This window comes from Aulonocara stuartgranti (assembly GCF_965226115.1).
Source record: "Aulonocara stuartgranti genome assembly, chromosome: 1".
NCBI classification, from domain to species: domain Eukaryota; kingdom Metazoa; phylum Chordata; class Actinopteri; order Cichliformes; family Cichlidae; genus Aulonocara; species Aulonocara stuartgranti.
Genome location: NC_138939.1, coordinates 11,682,316 through 11,693,352, shown reverse-complemented (window position 1 = coordinate 11,693,352; position 11,037 = coordinate 11,682,316). Strand labels below are relative to the sequence as shown.

At 46.6% G+C, this 11,037-nt stretch overlaps 1 protein-coding gene across 1 annotated transcript; it reads left to right on the top strand.

Moving 5' to 3' along the window:
- Nucleotides 1-4,440: 4,440 nt before the first annotated feature.
- Nucleotides 4,441-7,709, top strand: LOC309693099 (uncharacterized protein; the record flags this gene model as incomplete). Its single annotated transcript, XM_082512072.1, has 2 exons — nucleotides 4,441-7,031; nucleotides 7,368-7,709. One exon carries the CDS (start codon nucleotides 4,441-4,443, stop codon nucleotides 6,715-6,717), a length of 2,277 nt encoding a protein of 758 aa, XP_082368198.1. The 3' UTR covers nucleotides 6,718-7,031; nucleotides 7,368-7,709.
- Between the last annotated feature and the right edge of the window lie 3,328 nt (nucleotides 7,710-11,037).

Here is an 11,037-nt window from a genome sequence, read left to right as displayed (position 1 = left end):
CTGATTCTAAATTCTAATTCTGTATTCTTTGAGAACTAGTATTGTACAAAAGGCCAGCCAGTTCGCAGAACTCACGAACGGAGCCGCATCTGCGGAGTAAGATATCAGCATACGGCTGCCGTTTAGCCAATGAGCGGTGAGGCAACCCATTCTCTTCACCAATCAGAAGACACAATTCTACCTCATCATTACGCACATGTCGACGCAGAGAGTTCGGTCGGAGCTGCAGGTGGGAAGAGTCAGCAGAGTTTTACTCACCGTGTGGATTTTCATTCCTCTAATGCTGTTAGCAGTGTGCGTCCATGAGACTGTAAGTTTCTGTGTTTTATCGTGTTTGTTCTTTGCTGCGGCCATTATCCTCCCTTGTTTAATCCTTGGCGCACACTTTGTTTACCGATTGTTACTGCCGTTTACTGCGAAGCAGCCTCTGCCGTGCGGTCATTAAGGGACCGTCACTAATTTCTCATGTTAGCTCTAATGTAAAGTGCCTAGTTAGGATTTATGTAAATAGTAAAATTAGCATTTGTTGACACTCCCTTATTTTGGTTGAATGTTCCACTATCCAGTATTGTTTGTATTGTTGTATTACACATTTAATTCACTCTGTTCACCTAATTATGGAAGACTTTTATGTTCTTTCCAACAGAAACCACACCATCACTCACCACACGGCATATAGCATTTTACAGTCTGTTAAATCCCCTCACTCACATTATGGATGTGTGCTTCGGATTCTTGCTAAATAAATGAGTGAACGACAGATACCTGAGTGGCAGTGGATTTTGTGGATATGCCATCTGTTCTTATCGGACAACCCTGTTGAGATTGTGGATTCTTAGAGTCAGCACCTTATCATCTACATCAGTCATAGTCAGGAGGTCAAGTCCATCCCACTTACAGTGACCTCCTCCATTACATGGTCCTTCGAGCCGGAGTTACAGTTTCACAGGCAAGATGGCTTTCTCATCCACTCCTCGTCCTCGTCGCGATGGTCATCGGCCTCGTTACCTCGATGACTTCTTGGTGCAGTTGCCAAGGAGATCACTACCACAGGTGCATGTGTCGCACAACCAGTCCCCTGATGACCATGGGGCACATCCCAACACCTCAGCCACTCCAGCTGACCAGACTTCTCAGCATGGCACCTCAGACGTGGTATTATCAGCACTGAGAGAAATGCAGGAAGATAATAATCAGCTTAGACGAGAGGTTCAGACTCTGCTTGGTGCCCTCTCTCTCCGGTCCTCAGCCCTCCAGACGTCACCAGCTCCCCAACCTTCTGCATTAAGCCCCAGTACCCAGGACCAGAGGCAGTCCTTGTGGACTGATTCCATGCCTCAGTCTCCTCATCCTGACCATGCCTCCAGACACTACCCACACACGGTACGTTCCTTTCACATACCAGAGGATGACATACAGGATTTACCTTGGCCAGAGGCATCACTTCCACTTGATCCTCAGAGTGCTGAGCCATTCCCTGTTCCACCACCTCCGGTATCAGAAATTCCTGCTAGTGCAGCAGCCTCAGGTCCTTTCAGATGTACGTCACCTTATCAGTACAGTCAACTTCCTGTGACTGAACAGGTCGGGAAAATTAACGTGAAGGACGAGTATGGGCCTGGAGCATGTGTGAAGAGACAGGTCACCCCTGAATATGCAGAGCCATACACCTTTCAGCGCCAACAACCAGAAAGCTTCCGGGAGATGACTGGGGACCCGCCTCGCTGGCCGCCAACTGATTCCAAAGCCTGGAGGAAATATGGTCAGCACGAACCTCTACCAAGTACAGAGACCGTGTACCGGGGACCAACACCACACATTCTATACTTCACGTCTGATGACCCCAGCCAGTTCGCTCGTTTGCGAATGGCCCTTGACAATATCCTGCCTCACGATGCAACTGAACGTTTCAAGTACCAGATCCTAGTCGATCACCTCAAGTTGGAAGACGCCCTCCTTATTGCCGATTCCTACAGCAATAGTCGCTATCCATACAGCCAGACCATGTCATCCCTGATAGAGCTGTATGGTCAACCTCACAAACTTGCCCTGCAGCGGATCACTGACGTGTTGTCAGAGTCTCCGGTGCGAAGTGGTGACAGCCGAGCGTTCCGTCTTTTCGCCCTGAAAGTGAGGGCTCTCGTGGGAATGTTAGAACAGCTTGGGAAAGAGGGGAGAGCAGAACTAGAGTGTGGGTCACACGTCACCAGACTGCTGTCCAAACTGCCACACAGTCTTCGAGCGCAGTTTAAGCGGTTCATCAATCCTCTTCAGACACCCATCCCAACCTTAGCAGATTTGGCAGAGTGGCTTGAATATGAAGTCCGCATCCAAGATGATGATGTGTATTTCCATCATCATCAGCAACCTCGAGAGCCACGTGTGGATCGTGGGAAGGGTGCCAGACCCAAGCAGAGATCTGCAGCGGCAACCACAACCGTCTTATTGGGCTACGACCCTCCTGCTAAAGGCCCAGAGCCTCCAAAACAGGCATCACGTCCAGTTTCCAAATTGGGGAAGCCAAAGAAATTCTGCCCCTTCTGTAATAATCTTCAGCACTATTTCAATCAGTGCACAGATTTCAAGAAGCTCAATATAGAGCAGAAGTTGTCTTGGATTCAGACAGGCAAGCGGTGCTGGAGATGTGGAAGGGACCATCCAGAGGCGCAATGCTACCTGAAAGCTAGATGCCAGCAATGCAATCAGGTGCATTTGGAGACACTCCATGAGATTAATGCATCGCGATCCACTAGTTCTGACAGACCGGCGGAGGAAGCTGTCCAACCCGTCACGTACTACGTTGATCCAACATGGGGGACCAGCTGTGTGCTACTGAAAATGGTCAGGGTGTGCCTCTATAATGGCAAAATGAAGCTAGAGACATATGCCATCCTAGATGATGGGTCAGAGCACACAATCCTTCTTCACAGTGCTGCCCAAGAGCTGGGCCTTCAGGGAAAGAGGGAGGAGTTGGCGCTCCGAACCATCCGACAAGATATTAGAACGGTGGAAGGACATTCCGTTTCCTTCTCTATAGCCGCCGCCACTGACCCTCGGAGACGGTTCCGGATCCAAAGAGCATTCACTGCCACTGAGCTTGGGCTTGCCAAACACTCACATCCAGCTGATGCACTGCAAAGGTCCTACCGCCACCTGCGAAGTCTTCCACTTCATTCGTTCCACCAAGCTCAACCATTATTGCTGATTGGCTCTGACTACCCACATCTCCTGACTCCAATAGAGCCTGTCCATCTGGGTCCACGGGGAGGACCAGCTGCACTCAAGACACGGCTGGGTTGGACTCTGCAGGGTCCAGCCAAGGTTCTTCTACATCAAGCCTCCACTCCTCAGTGTCTACTCACAAGCACCCTGACTCCCAGTGCTGAACTTCTCAGTAATGTAGCCAAGCTCTGGCAGATGGATGTTCTCCCATACCAGAATGAGAAGGTGGCCACACGTTCAAAACAGGATACCATGGCTGTCAAGATGCTAGAGGAGAAGACCATTAGAGTGGAGGTGGATGGTATCAACCGGTATGCCACCCCGTTGCTGTGGAAAGAGGAACCAGTCCCGCTTCATTCCACTAAGGACTCTGTCTTGGGTCACCTGCGAGCTACGGAGAAGCGCCTCCTGAAGACGCCTGTACAAGCAGCCACCTATAACCAGGAAATTCAGAAGCTGGTGGATGCAAGCTATGTGAGTAAACTGACCATCGCAGACATGGAGATGGATGGTAGCACCTGGTACATACCACACCACATGGTTCAGCATAATGGCAAGGATCGCGTTGTCTTCAACTGTTCTTTCGTGCACAATGGTAACAGCCTGAATCAGCATCTCCTACCTGGTCCTACCCTGGGCTCGACGCTCCTGGGTGTGTTACTTCGCTTCCGGGAGTATCCCATTGCAGTGAGCAGTGACATCAAGGGGATGTTTCATCAGGTCCGCCTCTTGACTCAGGACAAGCCCTTCCTCCGGTTCCTCTGGAGAGATATGGATCGCACGAGGCAACCAGAGGTTTACGAATGGCAAGTGTTGCCTTTCGGGACGACATGCAGTCCCTGCTGTGCCACCTATGCTCTGCAGCGGCACGTTCTGGATCACAGCAGCCCCAGCGAGGATACCCGTCACACAGTGGAGAAATGTTTCTATGTTGACAATCTCCTCCAGAGCTTCGCATCATTTCCCGAAGCCCAGCAACTGGTTAACAAAATCCAGCAGTTGCTGCTCACCGGTGGCTTCGAATTACGACAGTGGGCTTCCAACTACCCAGAACTCATCAGTCATATGCCACCTGGATCAGTCTCACAGAGCAGTGAACTGTGGTTTTCCCCCGATGGGACTGATGTACCAGAGCGGACTCTGGGCCTGCAATGACACTGTCAGTCTGACGAGCTCAGATATCAGATTCGGCACACTGAGCAGTTGGTGGAGCCCACAATGCGCAACATCTATCGGGTTCTGGCCAAGCAGTATGATCCGCTTGGCCTTCTCATTCCTTACACCACTCGGGCCAAAATCCTGGTGCAGCATCTCTGGAGGAAAAGGAGAGACTGGGATGATCCAAATCTGCCAATCGACCTGCTGCAGCTGTGGCATGCATGGGAAAGTGAATTGATTCAGCTCCCTGATGTCTCCCTGCCACGTTGTTACGTGCAGCCAGAGACAGACCCATCCCTTTGCAAGCAGAGCATCCACATCTTCTCCGATGCATCTGAGAAGGCATATGGAGCTGTAGCCTACCTTCGGACAGAAGATCATATGGGGGGAATCCAGGTAGCCTTCCTAGCTGCCCGATCTCGAGTTGCTCCCGTCCGTCAACAGTCCATTCCGAGGTTGGAGCTCTGTGCTGCTCATGTGGGAGCCCAGCTTGCTGCCGTCCTCAAGAGGGAACTCACCCTTCATATCTCAAGCATTGTCTATTGGACCGACTCCACTACAGTCCTGAACTGGCTCCAGTCCCAATCCTGCCGCTACAAGATCTTTGTGGGCTCTAGAGTTGCAGATATTCAAGAGCTAACTGAAGGGAGCCTGTGGAGATATGTCAGATCAGGCGACAATCCTGCCGACGACATCACTCGAGGATTACGGCTCTCACAGCTCACCTCTCATCATCGGTGGCGCCGGGGCCCACCTTTTCTCTGGCAGGCGGCATCATACTGCCCGGAGCTCCTGAACCACGTTTCCCTTGATGATTCATCAGAGCTGCGGAAGGAGAGCTTCTGTGGGAACATCACCAGAATACCTGATCCACATCTACCTGATGTTGGTTCTTTCAGTGGCTACCAGACCTTGCTGGAAGCTTACGTTCGAGCTGTCCATGGGACAGCTGCTGACTCGACACCCACGGCAGAGGATTACAGGCAAGCGGAGTTAGCACTCCTCCGGAAGGTACAGGAAGACAGTTTCCCTGAAGATTTTGTTCGGCTGTCATCTCACAAACCGGTAGCTGCCAGCAGTCGCCTACTTGCCTTAGCTCCTGAGTATGACCCAGAGGCTCAACTGATTCGGGTAGGGGGGCGGCTTCGCAGATGTGAAACCCTCAGTCAAGACATCTTGCATCCTGTCGTTCTTGACCCTCAGCATCCTATCACAAAGCTCATCGTCCAGGATTGCGATCGCCAGCTTGCTCACCCGGGCTCCGAGAGGGTCTTTGCTGAGCTCCGGCGCAGATTCTGGATACTTCGAGGACGAGAGGCCGTCCGGAAGCACCAGTACAACTGTCCTGAATGCAGGAGGTGGCGCAGCCAGCCGGTCATTCCCAAGATGGCTGACCTTCCATTATCCAGTTTAAGATTTCATCGCCCAGCCTTCTATTCAACTGGGGTGGATTGCTTTGGCCCATACCTTGTCAAGATGGGGCGGCGTACAGAGAAACGGTGGGGGATCATCTTCAAATGCCTAACAACCCACGCAGTCTACCTTGATCTGCTTGCCAGCATGGACACTGACTCATTCCTGATGGGACTGCGTCGTTTCATCTCGAGACGTGGGAAGCCCTTCGAACTGCTGTCGGATCAAGGTACCAACTTCAGAGGTGGTAGCTCTGAACTCCAGGAGGCTTTCAACGCACTCGGCCCAGCTCTGAAGTCACAGTTGGCCAGCCAGCAGATTCATTTTCGTTTCAACCCTCCACAGGCTCCACATTTTGGTGGTTCCTGGGAACGGGAGATTCGTTCCATCAAGTCTGCGCTGCATACCATTCTCGGCTCGCAGCATGTCACCGAGGAAGTCTTTAGGACGATACTCAGCGAGGTAGAGAGCATCATCAACTCTAAGCCGCTAGGTTATGTCTCCTCAGACGTAGCAGACGTTGATCCGATCACTCCCAACATGTTGTTGATGGGGCGGCCTGATTCCGGTATGCCACAGGTCGTCTACCCAGAAGCCGAACTCCTGAGCCGTCGTAGGTGGAGACAATGTCAAGCCTTGGCGGATCAATTCTGGATCCACTACATCCGGAATTATCTACCTTCACTCCAGATGCGGCACAAATGGCAGCAGGAAAGAGATGAGTTGACTGTTGGCACTATCGTTCTCATTGTAGACCAGCAGCTCCCTCGTGCCCTATGGCCAGTTGGTAAGGTCAGCCAAGTAATCCCTGGAGCAGATGGCAGGGTTCGAACCGTTCAGATACAGGTTGGAGACAAGACATATACACGATCAGTGGGACGACTTATCAGACTTCCAGCTCTTCCACCGGAGTCTACTGCCTGACCTTCCTAAGTGAAGTGCACCTTTGCTCCGCAAAGTTGGGGGCGGCTGTACAAAAGGCCAGCCAGTTCGCAGAACTCACGAACGGAGCCGCATCTGCGGAGTAAGATATCAGCATACGGCTGCCGTTTAGCCAATGAGCGGTGAGGCAACCCATTCTCTTCACCAATCAGAAGACACAATTCTACCTCATCATTACGCACATGTCGACGCAGAGAGTTCGGTCGGAGCTGCAGGTGGGAAGAGTCAGCAGAGTTTTACTCACCGTGTGGATTTTCATTCCTCTAATGCTGTTAGCGGTGTGCGTCCATGAGACTGTAAGTTTCTGTGTTTTATCGTGTTTGTTCTTTGCTGCGGCCATTATCCTCCCTTGTTTAATCCTTGGCGCACACTTTGTTTACCGATTGTTACTGCCGTTTACTGCGAAGCAGCCTCTGCCGTGCGGTCATTAAGGGACCGTCACTAATTTCTCATGTTAGCTCTAATGTAAAGTGCCTAGTTAGGATTTATGTAAATAGTAAAATTAGCATTTGTTGACACTCCCTTATTTTGGTTGAATGTTCCACTATCCAGTATTGTTTGTATTGTTGTATTACACATTTAATTCACTCTGTTCACCTAATTATGGAAGACTTTTATGTTCTTTCCAACAGAAACCACACCATCACTCACCACACGGCATATAGCATTTTACAGTCTGTTAAATCCCCTCACTCACATTATGGATGTGTGCTTCGGATTCTTGCTAAATAAATGAGTGAACGACAGATACCTGAGTGGCAGTGGATTTTGTGGATATGCCATCTGTTCTTATCGGACAACCCTGTTGAGATTGTGGATTCTTAGAGTCAGCACCTTATCATCTACATCAGTCATAGTCAGGAGGTCAAGTCCATCCCACTTACAGTGACCTCCTCCATTACAAGTATATTTTATCAAAATCAGACACAAATCCAGGACACTGGAAGCAGTCTGTTATGCTGAAAACCAAAAGAGTGTCTTTAACAGTTGCTGAGCTGTAATTTCTGTCCTGACAACAAAACAGGCCAAACAAAGGAATCCAGATTCTTTGAATGGCATTAGAAAAAGGAGAAAAAACTAGACACATCCATGTGGGCAGCTAGGACAGGACCTACACAGGCAAACAGATGGACCAATTCTTGGACATGCTGTTTTATTATTATTATTATTATTATTATTATTATTATTATTATACATTGTCATGTTCCTCAAATACAAGTTTGCAGTATTGCACCAAATCACAATGACTATCACCTCTAGGAACTTTACAGTGTATTGTAAGTTTTGTATTGTAAGTATTGTAAGAAGACCCACTCCACAGTAAATCTGCAGGACCAGATGGGGTAAGTCTTCAAGGCCTGTGCCCCCCAGCTTTGTGGAGTCTTCCATACACTCTTCATGATGAGCCTGAGCCTGTAAAGGTCCCAGTGCTGTGGAAGACATCATGTTTTGTTCCTGCACCAAAGATGCCACGTCTCAGTGGGCCCCAGGATTACAGAGCTGTGGCACTGATTTACTGACTGAATGACACTGACCGCATCACGAAGACCCTGAAAAGACTCATCATATTGAGGGTCGTGGATGCCAACAGACTCAATAAACTAATCTGCAAGGCCAGTAATGTTTCGGGGTCAAGCTGGAGCTACAGTGTTAAATAGATGAACTCCCGCATTCAGACAATTACCTAAGCCACTTCCCACCAATAGTCGATGGTGGGAAAGGAAAAACTCCCTTTCAAAAGGAAGAAACCGTTGGTAGAGCCAGGCTCAGTGAGGGGCTGTCATCCACCACAACCATTTGGGGGTTTGGACAAACTTTATTTTCATGTCCCTGAACATGGATTTTTTTCATGTTTTTCAAAGTGTCTACTTCCATTTTAAGCTTTAAAAGCCTCAATGGGTTAGTGGTAATAAGGTGAAATGATTTATGCCAACTAAATCATTTTTACCGCTTATACCAGAGACCACAGTTTGAGATGAAAGTTTAATTTAGGCAATAAAGGCTAGTTGGTCAGATTAAGGCTTCAAAAACTTCTCTTTTAGGTTTCAGTTTCCACTGTCTTCCATAGTGTAAATGCTGAAGACTATTGTGCTTATAAGTGTTCAACTTGTTAACTTTTTTTCTCTTTCCACTGAACTCTTGTGTCTGCTTTTGTAAATTGCCACAAAGTAACAGTCCCCTTTGCCAGTTTTGTTTTCTGTCACAGGGAGGTCATGTTGGATACATGGGAGGCCTTATTTTTTCCACCAATGTTTCTTGTATTGACACGCGGTGCTTTTTCTTCAGCAGAAGCTGCCAAACAGAAGTCCATCTTTTTTAAAGCTTTCTCTATCTCTGCTGCAGAAGGAACTGGTATTGGAGGCGCATCATTTTTTGTCATCCACTTCTTGCTTCAGAAAAAAATGAACTCTTTAAAAAACTATTTGAGAAAACACAACACTCACACACCTTATTGTGTATAGCAGTATTCACAAAGTTTCACTTGTTCCACATTTTGTCATGTTTCGGCTTTATTCCTAAATTGATCTAATTCATTTTTAGTCTTAAGATTCTGCACATAATACCCTAAAATAAAAGTGAAAAGAATTAGATTGAAATTGCTTCAAATTTTGCTTTTTTTATTCTAAAATTAAAAAAGCAAATATCATATCATATATCGTGTAAATTATGACTCAGTACTTTGTTGCAGCATCTTTGGCAGTAACCATAGCCTCAAGTCTTTTTGAGTTTGGTGTTACAAGCATGGCCCACTTATTTTTTTTGGCAGTGTCTCTCATTCTTCTTTCTTCATAGGTGCATGGCCATTTTCAGATCTCTTGAGATGTTCTGTCGAGTTTAAGTATGGTCTCTAGCGGAGCCACTCAAGGACATTCACAGAGTGGTCCCAGGGTCTCTGCTTGTTATCATGGCTGTCTGGTTAGGGTCATTATCCTGGTGAAAGATGAACCTTTGCCCCAGTCCAAGATCCAGAGCAGGAGCAGGTTATTATCAAAGATGTCTCTTTACATTGCTGCATTCATTTTCCCCTCTACCCTGACTAGTCTCCCAATTCCTGCTGCCAAAATACATCCTCACAGCATGATGCTGCCACCACCATGCTTTACCGTAGGGATGGTATTGGCAAGGTGTTAAATGGTGCCTGGATTCCACCATACATAAAATTTGGCATTTAGGCCAAAGAGTTCAGGTTTTTGTTTTGTTTCTTATGGTCTAAGGTGGTGTGTTTTGGCAAATTCTAGGTGGGATGTCATGTGCCTTTTACTGAGGAATTGCTTCCATCTGGCCACTCTATGATACAGACTTGTTTATTAATGTTTGTCCATCTAGAAGGCTCCCCTTTCTCCCACAGAGCAAAACTGGAGCTTTGTGAGAGTGACTTTTGGGTTCTGGGTCACCTCCTTGACTAAGGTCCTTCTACCCCAATAGCTCAGATTTGTCATGAAACTGTCAAAGTGTATATTTTTTGCCACAACCAATTTGGCAGTGACTGAGGATACACTTTCTGGACATGAACTTCATTCAATTTTTTTTTTTATGTGTGTATGTATGTTCCTTAACATGGCATGTATTTAGACCACTTACAGCAAAGACCACAGTTTGAGTCAATCAATTAAAGTTTTGTCATTAGAAATTTGCTTATGCACCTTGTAAAAACGTAATTTCAATTTGAAAATGACAAATTTTCACATTTTTAGTTTAGTATTTTTGATAGCTCAAAATTGATTGTAAGTTTTGCAGGTTTGTAGTATATTAAAATATGTAGTGACACATTAATGTATAAAGTCAGGTTTACTGTATTTAGGGTCTATATCAACAGTTGAATGTCACATAAGTTACTCAAATGTACTCAAGGCAATGGGATTTTAAGCCATTTTATTTAGAACAACTTACAGAATGATGTTTCTTCTATTCTCTAATTTAATGTGTTTGGTCAGGTGCACGTTATTGAAATATATAGGTAAACCAAAATACATGTAAAATATGCGATCGCAATAAAAGTTATACCATATGAGTGTAATATTTGATTAAATAGAATCTTACATACAAATTGTTCATTATATACTTAAAGGGATGGATGGTGTCTCAATGTAGTATTACACTTTTTTATAGATGGTTGACTTGGCATCTAAATGTAAATCCATTTTGGTCTAACAGTGTGATAAAGTACATCAGTCTGCCAACAGATAGCATGTTAGATAATACTGTTGCATGTAAATCCAATATATTATATTTAGTCTTTTTTTTTGTTGTTTAGCAGAAACCTATATATTAGATTTAAAAAGCTGTCTGATAATGGATTTT